Source organism: Apteryx mantelli, chromosome 12, assembly GCF_036417845.1.
Source record: "Apteryx mantelli isolate bAptMan1 chromosome 12, bAptMan1.hap1, whole genome shotgun sequence".
Classification (NCBI taxonomy): domain Eukaryota; kingdom Metazoa; phylum Chordata; class Aves; order Apterygiformes; family Apterygidae; genus Apteryx; species Apteryx mantelli.
Genome location: NC_089989.1, coordinates 14,129,931 through 14,144,838, shown reverse-complemented (window position 1 = coordinate 14,144,838; position 14,908 = coordinate 14,129,931). Strand labels below are relative to the sequence as shown.

Genomic DNA, 14,908 nt, shown 5'->3' with positions numbered 1-14,908 from the left:
TAACGGAAGTGCTTAAATCTTGCAAGACAAAGCCCGAAACATTGCAAACACCATATATTCTGTTGAGCAGTTGTCTTATAATTGACATTTAGTTTTCCCCAGAAGAAAGTCACAGCTTTTAGCTACGTAACTTTTAGGGACTGGACTTAAGATCGTCACGGAGCTGTTCGTCTTTCCTTTTTTTTCCTGTCTTTTGGGTCACCCTTGTATTTCTACTTTCTTTAGGTTCCGTCCAATTTCTGTGTTCCGGGAAGCAAATGAGGATGAAAGTGGCTTTACTTGTTGTGCATTTTCTGCACGGGAACGATTTTTAATGCTGGGTACTTGCACAGGGCAGCTGAAACTCTACAATGTATTCAGTGGACAGGAAGAGGCCAGTTACAACTGCCATAACTCTGCCATCACGCACCTTGAGCCATCCAGAGTAAGTAGTTGAAGACCTCTTTCTGAGTTGTAGAAACTGTCAAAGCCTAAATCCTGGTGTATTTTAGGCCCATTTGAATATGTAAATCCAAAATTTTGGCTGACCTGCAATGCCTGTCATAAAAGTACTAGAGGCAGCAATGTAATAGTTACATGTTCCCTCTCTGTGGTTTCTAGAAATTCTTTTTTCTTCCCAAGATAATAGAAAAGATGCATGGTAGCTGCGTGCTTTTGTAAATAACGAATACGTATCTCTGGATGTGGGAAAATGCTTAAAGTGGCAATGTATTTAGGAAAGAGATGAGATAAGATATCAGAGTTTTATATAACAATTCTTTGTTGTAGAAAGAAATTTGGGGGGGGGATAGTTCTAGGAGGAAATAAAAGTAATGCGATTTATAAGTAAAGTGAACTCCACTCACAAGGCATCGTATTTTAGGCAGGGATTCTCTTGCTTTTATCTGCTCTTAACATCATAGATCATTCCTATTGTTACCTGTAACGTTTTTCTTCCTGTCTGCCAAGGGCTCTTTGTATTATATATGAAATCAGACTGGTGCCATAGGACTAGTCCCATAGGACTAGTTTAGCGAGCACAAAACCTGCTGTAGTTCTTAAATTCATCTTGTAAATCCAACTTAAAGTGTATAGATATAATGATAACCTGTGTTTTCTCTGCCATTCTTTTCTCGTCCTTCCCACCATTCCCATTTGGAAATGCAGGATGGATCTTTATTGCTGACATCCGCTACATGGAGCCAACCTCTGTCTGCATTGTGGGGAATGAAGTCTGTCTTTGATATGAAGTAGGTATACTCTGATCCAGCTGTGGGGTATGCTGCAATTAGAATAGGCAGAGTCCCAAAGAAGAAACTCTGAAGGAACAGTATAGCACAGCTCTCACAATGTCAGTGGTGAAAAATAAAATATGCTTCCTGTGTTATGTTACTGTCTTCCCTGTTTCACTGGATACAGGCAGCTTTGCAAAAATCTACCTTCCTGAAATGCTTTTTACTCCAGGATGGATGAGTAAAATCACTGTTTCTGAAGGCAAAGAAATGTCGGTCTCATGCTAGTGAATTATCTCGGCAATTTTTGTAGCCAGTTACAAAATTTTACTGGCATGGTGATTTGCATGGTGAATTCTTTAGGCCTGGATACTGTAAAGGAAGCTACATTAAATTAATTTCAGAACTTACCATTGTTTGTTCCCGTGAAAAATGGAAGGGAAAAGCTTCCTTTTTTTTTAAAAGGTTTTTACTGTTGTCTGCCTTGGTTATAAGCAACAGTTTTGGTGTGACCTGTTTAAAGTCAGCTAGAGGGCATTCTACAGGTAAAAAGTTTAATATGCTCAGACCTGCATGTGTTTTTCCTTTTCACATCACTGTGCATTGCTTGCTCCAACAAATAAAGTGTTATGTCCATGGCAGACCCTGTTGCAGTAGTAATTTGATCACAGCTCTTGTGATCTTGCTGCTTGTGTTTTTTCACCGATCCGCTGTAAAGGTTATGTGTCTGTGATAGGTACTTTTCTGCAAATGCCAGTGGAGCATTTTAGAGTTGTGATGTGCTATGATCACTGGAGAAGAAAAGTCCTTTCTAGACTTTAGGGTTTTTTGTGTTGTTGGAACCTCTGCTGGAGATGTTGTGGTAGTGTCTGATTCTCACAAGCAATTTGAACCTTTGGTTCCTTGACTTTCTCACCGACTTTATCTACAGGCATTCCTTCCCTGATGACCACTATGTGGAGTTCAGCAAGCACTCTCAGGACAGGGTCATTGGCACAAAAGGAGACATTGCCCATGTAAGTACCAGTAGAAGTCGTGGCTGTGAAGCTATGACAAGAATATATTCTTCGTAGAGCATTTGTTAACAGATCTGGGTGCTATGATGCTGTAACTGGTGAACTAAGAGGCTTTAGAGGAGAAGCTTTGAAAGAGCGTGATAGAGTTGTGGCACAAGGGGTGTGCAATGTATGCCTTATGTGTTGCCTCTGCTTGTTTGGGGCAACTATAGCATCTGCTTTGGTCTGCTCATTTAAGAGAGATTGTGCAGGACATGTTTTTTCCTAAGTTGCCTCTCTTGCCATATTTTTTTCCAATAATTAAAAAATAATGTTCCGCCATAAATGGTAGCTTGATCAATAGCTGGGGGAAATGGGCTATTGAAAGTGTTTTTCTTCTGCTCCCCCCATAATTTACAGCTGTCCTGAATTTAAATTTACCAGTTCAGAGAATGCTGTTGTAATATTTTGTCCAAATATCTGCAAATTCAACAGACTCAGGCTTTAGGGATGGACTGCTTCTCCTTGGTGCTAGTTTGCATTCGTTATAGGCACTGTCTTTTTTGAAAAAGCATTTACATAAATTACACTTCATTAAAATATCTTTATTCAGATTGTTCATTTTTTTTTATTTATTGCTCTTGCTTTGCTTAAATATTTGTGTTTAAGCAAACTATCCATTCCTGCCCAGTTTTTAACTTACACTGATCTGACTTCCAGATAAATATATTGTGTTTGTCTGGTGAATAGACTGTTTTCCAATACTAGAGAATATTTTCCTCTGTGTAAGTTTGAAGGAAGCTCTGAGGGATGTTGCTGATCAAACTTATCTGAGAAATGGTCGTAAGCACTGGTACTTGATAAAACCCCTTTTTCTTCCTTGAAGTTTTTTACTGTTTGTTGGGGCAAAGCTTAGAAAGTTGCCCTTCAGTGTAAATACAAGGAATTTTAACTCCTCTCCCATAGTTTCCGGCTTTTTTTTCTGCTGTGTGTTTTAGAGTTTTGATGTTTTTTAAACACCATCTGCTCTGAAAGCGGTTCTGTTTCTGGAACAGACTCTGGCTAAGTGGTACCTCTTGTCTGGAGCTTCCCAGCCCACTTTTCACAATGAGGTTGGGGGTTTTTTGGAGCTAATCCTAGTCTTGTTGAAATATGTTGGCGGACTTGCAGTAAGCTAAGTACTGCCCATAACATTTTGTGAGACTTGGTTGCAGCTGTGAAAAACTGTTAAAGGACTAGCAGGAAGGATTTTACCTTTGTAATGGTCTCACTTCAAATAAAAAAGCATTGCGTTGATTCTAGAAACAATCTAGAAGGGGGAACATGGGGTGTTTTTAGGTACTGATACATTGCACATTGTGACTAATCTTTCTCTTTCTTTTTAATCTAAAAGATCTATGATATTCAGACTGGCAACAAGCTATTGACTCTGTTTAACCCAGATCTTGCCAACAACTACAAGAAGAATTGTGCCACCTTTAACCCCACTGATGACCTTGTCCTAAATGATGGTGTCCTCTGGGATGTCAGATCAGCACAAGCCATACACAAGTTTGACAAATTCAACATGACCATCAGTGGTGTTTTCCATCCCAATGGGCTAGAGGTCATAGTCAACACAGAAATTGTATCCTTTGGCCACAGTGCTAAATTGATGTGGTGGGACATAACTTAAGTTTGACTGAACAAGTAGCTTTTTGCAGAATTTGTATAAATGTTCTGTTGTGTTATAGGCCATATATAGTAATAACAACAAGCTAATTTAAATGCAAACTTTGCCCCTGACATGGCCTAGAGGAAGTACTTGAGAGAGAGATTCCCTTTCCCCGTATACACTCTGTGATATCTCCTTTCTCTTCCATTTCCTTCCTTTACCAAGAAGCTGCCTTGAAGTTGCTGCATTCACATCTGAGAACTGGGAATGACATTTGAGTAAAAACTTTCTGATTTTTAACATCTTTAACGGATTATGGTGCTAGAATGAGACTTGGGTCCTATCATGCTCGCAAGAGTACGGCAACAAGGTTTCTTGAATGCTGTTAATCGGTTGTTTACCACTGAGTTGAAAAGGAAATAGGAACTTTCAGTTGTTTGTTGCTCCTTAACCTATGTTCTTCAGTGGGACCTCCGAACTTTCCATTTGCTACACACAGTACCTGCACTGGATCAGTGTCGTGTGGTCTTCAACTATACTGGCACAGTTATGTATGGAGGTAGGATTTCTCTTAGTCTTACATTGCTCTCCTTGACCACCTCTGGTTAGAGATGTATCCTGGCTCTTCTTTTTACTCTCATTTATTTATGGTAAAACAGATAAGGCCCAGCTTCTCACAGTTGAGGGCTGTGCCATGCGAGCGAATGTAGCCAGTGTAGCAGCAATGCGAGGGTGTCGCATACAAGGTCTGGCTATAAGTTAGATGCTTGTTCAGTGAAATTGGAAGCTTCAGTCTGTCTAACTTTAGGCCTCACTGGCATGTGTGAACTCAATTTTTTTTTTCCAGGTAATTAATGCTACCCAGATTGCTGACAAAAGGAAATGTGTCTTGGGTAGCTTTCTCTAACATCAGTGATATCGCAACTCATTTGTGAGATTAAAAGTCAACCTATTGAAAAGGAAAATGTGTGTAACGGCAGATCTGATGATCCTTGAGAAAAGAATTTTGTCCTCTGTGTATTAGTTTTAATAATCTGCAGTATTAAGGCAGGCAACTCTGGAAGAGTAGATATTAAATGAGTCTTCCAAAGGTATTAAATAAAAATGAAATTCATATCAGAGTCTGATTTGATCTTGAGTTGATTAAAGGTAGCATTACAAATGGAAGATGGGCTCGTGGAATAATTTTTGCTTGTTTCAGCTATGTTGCAGGCAGATGATGAAGATGACCTTCTGGAGGAGAGAATGAGAAGTCCCTTTGGCTCTTCTTTCAGGACATTCAATGCAACTGATTATAAACCTATAGGTAAGAGTAAAGGAGGATCAGACAGCTTGGTCTGTGGGTTTGAAGGCTTACTGAAAGTTCTGCTTATTAACGGTCCCTTCCTCCTCTCCCTTGTGCATGCAACAGAACAAACTCTGCTGTGACGTTTTCGATCGAAGCATGAGTGTTGTGTTCAACACTGAAATAGGTTCATCTATAGTATCTTTTCAGTGTGTAATTTCCTTACCTGCTGGAGAAGCTACGAGTCAGCAGTTCTGGCTTTATTTTCCTTCCTCCTTTCCAAGTAGGACATAATCTAAGATAGTAGGTCATTTGGCCAAGATGTCATTAATCTTGTTTCAGGAAGGGCCTTTTTTATTTTCATTTTGTTTTCCTATTCCCATCAGCATTTTCCCATGCTGGTAACTCAAAATTCTGTCAGTTTGGCCTCCAGTTTGCAAAGCTCTTGGAGCTGAGCTAATTGCTGCCACAGACGTAAACAGATGTGGCTTCTGCTATTGAAAGGAGACATGGCTCATAACTCAGTCCCCTAGTTGCCACCTATCCTAGAAGATTATCTGTTGTTTACTGTGCTTGAGAGAAGCCACTAAATATATTATCAAGGGAGGAGGCACTGTGGAAACCAGATTAAGAAGTTATCTGGCTATTTTTTATGACAGTCTCCAACATTTCTGTTCTTTGTTGCAGGTTGAATTAGGTGCAGATGTTCATTTCACTTTTATTTCAGCTGTTGCTTCTTTTCCCAGCTTTTTAGGATCTGCTTTTAGACATGTATTGTTAGATCTTTTCTTTTATCAACTGTTAAATAACCTGCAGTTAACCACTGAGTTCTTTTTTTTAATGTGTTAATGTGTCTTCTAGCTACCATAGATGTAAAACGGAATATCTTTGACTTGTGCACGGACAGCAAGGATTGCTATCTGGCTGTTATTGAGGTAAAGGAGCTAAGAATAAATACTGGTTTTTGTAGCTGTAGTCTGAGAGCAATGCTTTTTGTTTCTTTTTAAAACCTTCAGAACCGATGATTCTGGAGTTCCTACTGTTAAATTCATGTTTTATGCAGTGGTGTTACGATGATGATGGTAAAGGTGCTATTAGTTTCTTGTTGTCCACCTGCAGCTTTGGCTTAAAAACACTCTTGCTTTTCTGTCTCTGATTCATCAGACTTCCAAACCCATTTGCCTCTCTTCTTCAAACACTTCTCACTTTAAAATAAGTTTTCTACAGAAGACAGTTTCTTCCTCATAAGCATAGAAAGAGATGCATTTTTTTCTGATTTATATGAACAATTTGCTATTGAAATTGGTATTATATCAAGTACCTGGGAAATGCAATCTTTCTGGGGCTTCCCATGGAGCTTTTTTCTGGATTTCTCTTAACCCATTCTTTTTTCACTTGTCTTCCTAGCAATGTTTTTGCAGAAGTTAAGGATTTGAAGCAAGAATTTACTGAGTGAAAAATTTGGTTTATTAGGAGGGAGGTTAGATTCAACTAATACATCCACTTCTGTGACTGATGAAATGCTGTCAGCACTCAATTTTTTGGAACTGCTCTGTACCTGTAGTGACTAATTTAAAATCCTGTAAGCATAATATTCTGTAAACCACTGGACCTATGGTCTTTACAGACCTAAAAATGTGAGTCAAGAATCTGTAGTAAGACAAGCTTCTCTTTTAAATACTCAAGTTGGAGTTGCTAAGGTGATGAGGCCAAGATACGCAAATTTGCTCTTATAGGAACCCCTGGAAATGTTAACCGAGGAACATTTATATAAAACTATTCCCTCCCCAGCAGTCAGATCGTGTTCATACCTACAGTAGTCGCAAATGCCTAATAGCTGAACTATGTCTTATTGGTAGGTTCCAGCGCTTAATGCCCAAACTTAGATGAAAAAATTAAAAATGGGGATTTTGGTAATGTTTTTGTAGTTGAGATCAGATGTAGCCTTGGACTGTAGAACTTATTTTGGGGGCTAACTGCTGTATATTGGGCATTTTCTCTTCAGAATCAAGGGAGCATGGATGCCATGAACATGGATACGGTTTGCAGACTGTATGAAGTGGGCAGGCAGCGTTTGGCAGAAGACGAAGAGGATGAAGAAGAAGATCAGGTGAGAAGTACAGTATAAACTTGGTTGTTCAAGACTAGCTGTTATCCATTTACACATGGGAGGCTTTGTGTACTGTATATTTATTAGCCAGAAACTACAAATGCCTCGTTTGGTTTCCCCTAATGTGAAGCAAATCATTTTGCTTTTAGTGTGATTTAAGACTATCTGTACAGGACCTGAGTGTACATTAATAGTGCACTGTAAACTGACATGCTAGCTTATAGTTCATTTATTAATTCCCCTAAATGTTTCTGTTCTCATCAGAAACCTTGCTGTTTGTTTTGCTTGTTTTTCAAAATATTTTGACACCCAGTACAGCCGGTAGTTTTTTTGGGGGGGGGGTTCTTTTTTCAGTTTAAGTGTGCCCAAATCTCATAGTTTTGTATAACTTGTCACCAGTTTCTAAATGAGATGCAGCTTGTGATTGATGCAGTGAAACTGCACAATACTTCTACATAGCAGAATGTTTTAAGAATTTTTAAGAAACCTGTCAATTTGCATGGGGATGTGTTGGTTTTCTTCTTAAATCAACCATTTGAACTCTGACAACCTGCTAAAAGAGCTCCTCAGGATACAGTTGGTAGAATATACTATATGAGAATTGAAGACAGATTTGTAGCTTTTCTGGGGTCAGGTGTTTTAGAACAGGCAAAGACTGTATGCTTCAATTCCCCAAAAGTTTTTAAATGCATTATTCTCTGCTCTTTGGTGTCTGCATTCTAGTAAAGCATATGTTTGTATTTCCTGTGGGAAAAGCTGACTTCACCTTTTTCCAGTGAATGCAAGAAGGTAATGTTTCATTTTTTCTTTTTCCCAGACTGTATGGAAAGCTGGACTTCTGATACTCTTTCTGTCTCTGAATCTTCTTGTTGCTAGGTTAAAACTACTTTTACTTTCTAGCTCAGAAGACTGGACGGCAGATCCCTGGAAAGAGTAATTTTCTTTGCAATTAATTGTTATTGTTACAATTGCACTGTATTTCTGAAGACAAAGCAGTGGTTATGTTTTGTATACACAGTTTGAGGTCTTCTCCTCTGTGTGTTACAACGTTGCAATTGAAGGCTTGGCATTCTTAGGAAGTCATCAGCCGCTGTGTCTAGCCCTAGGTTGGATGGCTTCAGTTTAGGATCTTTTACTATGTGTGAAGAATAGAATTCCTTGTGAAGCAATGGGAAAGAAAATTACTGTAGCCATCCAGTGCTTGCCTTAAATAGGCACTAGTTTCTATTTCTGTGTTCACTGCCAATGTTTTTTGACATCTTTTAGGAAGTTTCTTCTTTTTTTTTTTTTTAATAAGTCTCAAAAAATAGTTTGTAGCAGAAATTGAGATTTGCATTGTGCAATGATCAACTAGCAGCTATCAACACACAGTTGTATGATATTGCTGGTAAGTGTGGACTTAAGCAGAGGTCTGTATTTGCATAAGAGAACACAGTGCTAAATGCTGTTGGTTCCAGGCTGTGGGACTAGGTAGCAAGCAAAGATAAGGCACCACACATGCATCAAATGGGAAGACTTCCTGTAACAGAGGTGGCCCCAGCTGTAATTTAAGTATTTTAACAGCTTTCCAGAAGAGCTTATGGAATCATCAGACAAAGCTGCTCTGGCATCCATTTGCAAACTAAGAGACTAACTGACAATGCATAACTGCTGCTTTTTATGGCCCTCATTTCTAAGGGTTTTAGATGTTTCCTAGACAGTAACTTTTAGTGCGTGTTACAATCAAGCTCCTTTACTAAGGGAGATTTAATTTTAATGTAAACAGTATTTATGAGCCCAAATTCTATGAAATCTGTATATATTTAGCAAAATATAAACTAAAAATCTCACTCTGGCCCATAACTGTTCATTGCTGTTACCCTATGCATGTTCCAGTCTAAAACTTAGTGATCTCTTAGGCTTGCAAAATGTAGCTTTTGCCTCCATAGAAACATCCTGCGTTGAGCTACAATGAGCAGAAAAATTCCGAAGTAGACACTGCCCACAGTATCTCTGTGGCTCAATTGTCTGTTAAAGCTAACCAGCTAATTTGTTTCCTGATGAGTAGGAGTTGTGTGCATACGCGTGCTTAAATATATGCAGGTGTGACTTGCTCAGATACTAATTGCTCAGTTGCTTTCTGCGGTTTAGGCTTTGAAAAATTGGAAATAAACTTGCAGACTTGTTGGGACTTCTCACAGATGTTGTAAAACACCTTCTGGCGAAGAGAAGATGTTTTCTGACTGTTTTCATGAAAATAGCGTGGGGAGCAATCTCTGCAAATCAACAATAAGTTGGCATCCCTTTGGTCAGGATTTTTAGAGCAGATGTTAATCCGATTGGCCCTTGTATCTTCACTCCTTGACTTTATGTGCATGTATTTTTGTGTATGGTCTACATCCACAAAAGGTCCATGAGTGCAGAGTTGTGTTTTTTTTCTGTACAGAAAATAACAAGTTCTCAACTAGGAGCATGTTTGCTTGGGCAAGCCTTGCCTGGAAGTTGTGTGCAGAACAAAATCACTCCGAAATTGGGCTCGAGACAAGTTAACCCCGTGAATTGTGGGGCGAGATATCTGCCTGATGTTTTTGACATCCTATGATGTCAGTTTGGACAAGTGTCCACTGATAGCTGTGACAGATTCTTTGAAGAGCCAATGATTTGGAGTCTGTCAAATGAAACTAGCAGCAGTATTCAGCTTAGAGATGTTTTTCAGTTCCTTCCGTTACGTACTTGAGTTAAGAAACAAAACTACTGCACCACTCCCCCTTGCTCAAACCAATCCCTGTAAAAGCAACTGATCTGTCACATAAATTACTCTTGGATTAAATGATCGGCTAACTTGGCTAGCTTGTGTGCGGTGCTGTTGCAGTAAATCTTTGTGGTTTTGTTTGAAATACTTGAGAATAGCATCACTGTAAATGGATGCTTCCGTGGTTGCTGTACTAGCCTTTCATATTAGATCTCTGGAAAGCTGCCTTGTCCTAGTTTTGACCAGTAATGCAGTGTCATCGAGCCCCATTACACAAAACAAATGTTGAATCTTTGGATGTTATCCTCTACGGTCTATACTTACTATAACTGAGGGAAGGTGAAAGGGAAACACGCTTAGCAATAGCCAGTTTGTGAGCTTTTTTTTCTGCTGTTGGACATATTACTCAGAAAATACTAGTCTTTCTACCTTGTGCTTTCATTAACCATTTGTGTGTTTCACTGTTGGGACAGTATCTAAACAGGTCCCTTGGTGACGGGCAGTCTCACTCTCGCTTGCAGGTATTTGCACGCTCAGTCTATAGGCCCCATTTTTAGCACATGGGCAAAACCCTCCTCCTCCTTCATTTGCCGTTGTTTTGATATGCTCCCTGAGGGTTAGACTTCACGAAAATAGGATGGGTATCTGAGCTACTGGCACAGACGCTAGAACAGAGATATTAATTGATCAGAAAAGCCAAAACCAAGGGGACTGGCTTACGACAGTGTGGTGTCAAAACTGCAAACTTAAGTCCAGATGACATGATCTGGGTGGATTACAGAATTTTCAGTCTGTGCACTTTTACCTCTTCAGTTACCATAGCGTGTTTTTTTTTTATGAATTAATTCTTTAATAAGAACTCTTTTTTTTTTTCCCCCTCTGTGGTACATGATGTGGGTGAGGTTGCATCTGTGAAGAATTTTGGTTATTGTCATGTTCAGAGAGATTTAAGGCTTCAGCAGCAGACTGCCTCGCTTAGCTGGCCCTGTCCTATAAAGCGCGTTCCACTTCTGTTGCCAGAACTGAAGAACTGTTCAGAATCATCCTTCAGGGCCTCGGGGCTCTCTAAATGGTGATGGTTGGTGTGCGATTGTCTTTTGGGGTTGGTTTGGAAAATTCTAGGTGGTATGAAATGAAAGCTGTGGAGTTGAGGCAATACATTCTTGAAAGAGATTTCTAACATCTGGCTTGGCCGGTGTGAAGAATGTTTTCCCGCAGCTTTCTATGTGGTCTTTGTGAGCTGAGTTTATACTTTGATTTTAGGGCTCTCACACTTTCTGTCTGCAACAGCAATTCCATTGTATTTTTATTGCTGTTGGTTTGATATAGGCTTGCTATCGTTCAGATGCTTTTTTGCTCAGGGGAAAAAAAACCCTTAATCCCTATTGGCACATGTATTCAAGAACCATCAGACCAGGCACTACAAGCTGCTTGGATTGTTTTATGTCATCGGGGCCACGGTTTTTCAGGAGCTGTCCATGTAATCTTTTGAAGATGTGGTTTATTTTGAACCCACGCTCTGTTGGGAACAAGTATTTTCAGATAAATGTTTCAACTGATAATAATATACATGTGTTTCTTGCACACCTTAATGGGAACGTTTGAACTCTGGCTTTAGCCAGTGAGGCTAAGAAAGGGATGGTTTTCATCAAAGACCTGTTTACAAGACATACAAATATTTTGAAAAGACATCCTCCAAAACAGGTATTTAGAAAAAAGTTTTAGCAGTACCTGCACTTTTTGCCGGGTTCTTATACAGTAACAAATGCTGCTGCTGCTGCTTCAGCCTGTTCTGTTGTTTCAGTTCTAGTTTCACTAGCTGTCAGCTAGAGCAAAAAGAGGAAACTTGTAGGAGAAAAACTAGTTGGAGTTTTCAGAAAGCTAAGCCTAGTATTCTGGAGTAAAACTGCTTCAGCAGAGATAAGAGCATGCTCTGTCTGTTCAGTAACAAAAAATCGAAAGTTGACTTTCACCTAACACATCTTCCTGAAATTCCCAGAGTAGCTGTGATCCAAGAAAATAAAAACTGCCTCCGCTCCAGTAAGAAATCTCGACCAGAAGTTTGAGGAAAATAAAGGAACAAACTTCCATCTGTAGCGGGACAGTTCATTTACCTGCCAAATTTTAAAATGCCTTTGCATGCAAAAGTTCTGTCAAGCAGCCAGAAGAATGGGCTTGTTTTTGTAACTGTGTGTGTGTGTGTGTGTGTGTGTGTAATCATGGGAGGAAGGAAGAGAAGCAGATTCAGAAATTGCACCTAGTTCTGGGATCCTTACAGTATTTCTGAGCCCTCCAGCAGAGAGTGTCACATTAAAACACATTTATTCCTAGCATTAAGGAATGCAGCAGTTGCAGAGTGGTGACTTGGACACTTCCTCAAAGAGGACGGTGATGCTAAAATTAAATTTTTGTCAGATACATATGCTCATGCTGTGACAAAAGCATTTCCTGGGCAAAACAGAGGACTGGTCATTAGTCAGATGAATGTGTTAATCCAGCAGAGGTCCAGTTGCTTTCAAGGTTTTGTGCATCTGTGTCATGGCTGCCTTTTCATTCACAGCAGGTAAGTAGTTGCTGTTAGACAGGCTAAACCTGCTTATACAGGAGAATAACTGCTTTTTATTTCTTCACTCCATTTTTGCCTCTGTGACATACTGTATGCTGTGTGTGCTGTTTCCTGTATTACATCTGCCCATATCTCCATCTGCCTAGAAGCCTATGGTAAGATTCCTTGCTTGTTACTTGTACTAACTTCTGCGCGTTGCTAGACTTCTGCATTTTTAGCTCTGGGACCTCATGCCTATGAAGAATTAGAAACTCTAACCCTAAAGCAGCTAAGAAGGTACAGGTAGGTGCAGCCCTGTGGCGTGACGACTCTGATACCTAGGATGAATTTAACTGAATGATAGTGGGAAGTGAACTTGGGCTTGCTGGCTGAGGGGAAGGAGAGGGGACTAGGTAATTCAGGACATAACATTATGTGCTTGAAGGTAGAAGGGCAGTTGGCTATTTTTAAGCTTTTTCCACTGCCCATTGTTCAGGGAGTGTTAAGAAGTGGGTGGGGGAGGAAATTGGATAGAAACTCTAAATGACTGAAAACCAGACATTGTCTCTCCTGGGAATTGCATAGCAAAGGACCAGAAGCGACTAATGTGCTACACAGATGCTGCTTTGGAAGCAAAGGGAACAATTGTCAGAAGATAAGACAAGAATTGTCTATGGAGAAAGATAAATTACTGGAGGAGGGAGAGACTTGCTTCTCTGGAGTAAAAAAATGTTCTTTGGTAAACTGGTATCTGAAGGACAACCATACATTCTTTTTATGAAAGCAAAACCCTTTCCCATGTCGGAAAAGAGGTAGCAATTAAAATAATACTCCTCCTTTGGAAGAGACCAGTTTACTAAAAATGAGTTTGCTCTTTGCTTATGAGAAATTTGGGAGAGGAGGAGGTAAGAGAGGAAAAAGTAGGACACTAGGATGCCATGTGCAAAAGTGAATACATTGACCAAAGTAATAGGGCTCTGGGAAATAGGAATTTCTTTACCAAAAAAAAAAAAAGTAATAACTACAGAAAGAAAACAGCAGCAGAGATTCTTCAGAAGAAGTGTTAGTTTATAGGGCAGATATTGACCAGCACTAGACTTGGAGAGCTACAAATAGCCAGAAGTGAATTAAATATGAGCTAAAAGGCTTGAGAAAGTGGGGAAAATTTTTACTGACATTTGATTAACCATTTTGCAGGTAGGGAAAAGGAGGCCTCATAGGCTAAAATAACGGTAGATAAGAGCAGAGTAGTGTAATGTAGCAGGATTCAAACTGAGAGGTGCCTCTCTTGAGGGGACCCATAGGGAATGTGCTTTCAGGGGAGGGACTGTGTTGCTGGAAAGCATCTGCAGGGGAGAGGTTGACTTGAAAGCAATAACAGAGGCCAGCACGGGGCTGGGGAGGGAGCAGCTAGGAGGTGACGGCCGAACGGTACCGAGAGCAGGAACGGAGGAAGTTGGGCAGAGAACTAGTGACATAATAAATATTTGTTTTGGACTTTGAATCAGCTCTTAGCAGAGGAAGGAAAAAGTGAATGAACCATTAGATGAAAAGATGAAGCTTTTGGTAACAGCTAAAACCATGGCAAATAATTAAAAAAAAATTAGCGACCTGTAAATCTCAAAACTGAGTTAAGAATTCCAAACCTAGTATCAACATCAGAAGAGACCTGTGGGATCTTCTCTTGGCAACTGACAGTCAACCTAATTGTGAATTTGAGAGATTTTGTAATATTCAGTTGAGTAGTCTCAAGTTTTGTTCATGTAGTCATAAAAAAAAATATATATATATATATATATATCTCTTTGGATTCAAGAAATGAAATGTAAGAGCATCAGAAGTCTAATACTGCTTATAAAGTAAGCTGGTATATTTTTATTTCTGTTGTAGCTTTTTTTACTGTCTGTGCAAGTGAGCAAAGTCTGAAAATCATACCAAAAGCATTCTGAGAACTTAGACTGTAAGAGAGCAGTGTACAAAGTCTTTTTGTGTTTTGTTTTAGTAAAACATGTATCAAGCAGAAGGTGGAATTCTGGACTCTTTTGTAGCCTTGGGTCAGTGCAGTTTAGTTTGCAGAAGCTCACTTAAGTTCAGGGACATGTTGACGAGCACACCGTAGATTCAGTGGTCTTTAATGGACCAGAGTCTGAAGTTCCCTTCATGTCCTGTGTTCTGAGATGTTGAGGACCTACAAATCAAGAGCCTCTTGAACCATCGTAAACAATCTTTTTGAGTATGTTTGATAGTTCCAGCAATATGCTAGAAGAAAGAGAGGTTGTTTCTTAGATCAGAAATCAAAGCCAGCTGGGGAAGGAGTTGAGTAGGCTTCAAACTCTCTTCTCCTGCCCTATTCCATGATTCAGACTGTACTGCCTGT

The 14,908-nt window shown here is 39.6% G+C and overlaps 1 protein-coding gene across 4 annotated transcripts in view; it reads left to right on the top strand.

Moving 5' to 3' along the window:
- The window catches only part of DCAF1 (DDB1 and CUL4 associated factor 1), a 57,830-nt gene that overhangs the window by 30,042 nt on the left and 12,880 nt on the right, over window positions 1-14,908 (top strand). For 3 of the 4 annotated variants that reach the window (XM_067303279.1, XM_067303280.1, XM_067303281.1), the window contains exons 15-22: window positions 226-424; window positions 1,147-1,229; window positions 2,143-2,227; window positions 3,600-3,833; window positions 4,326-4,419; window positions 5,062-5,166; window positions 6,007-6,080; window positions 7,151-7,255. In XM_067303279.1, coding sequence (XP_067159380.1) covers window positions 226-424; window positions 1,147-1,229; window positions 2,143-2,227; window positions 3,600-3,833; window positions 4,326-4,419; window positions 5,062-5,166; window positions 6,007-6,080; window positions 7,151-7,255 — 979 coding nt within the window. Of the gene's footprint in view, window positions 1-225; window positions 425-1,146; window positions 1,230-2,142; window positions 2,228-3,599; window positions 3,834-4,325; window positions 4,420-5,061; window positions 5,167-6,006; window positions 6,081-7,150; window positions 7,256-7,978; window positions 8,045-14,908 lie in introns of all 4 variants that reach the window. The other variant, XR_010885377.1, reaches the window with a different exon arrangement.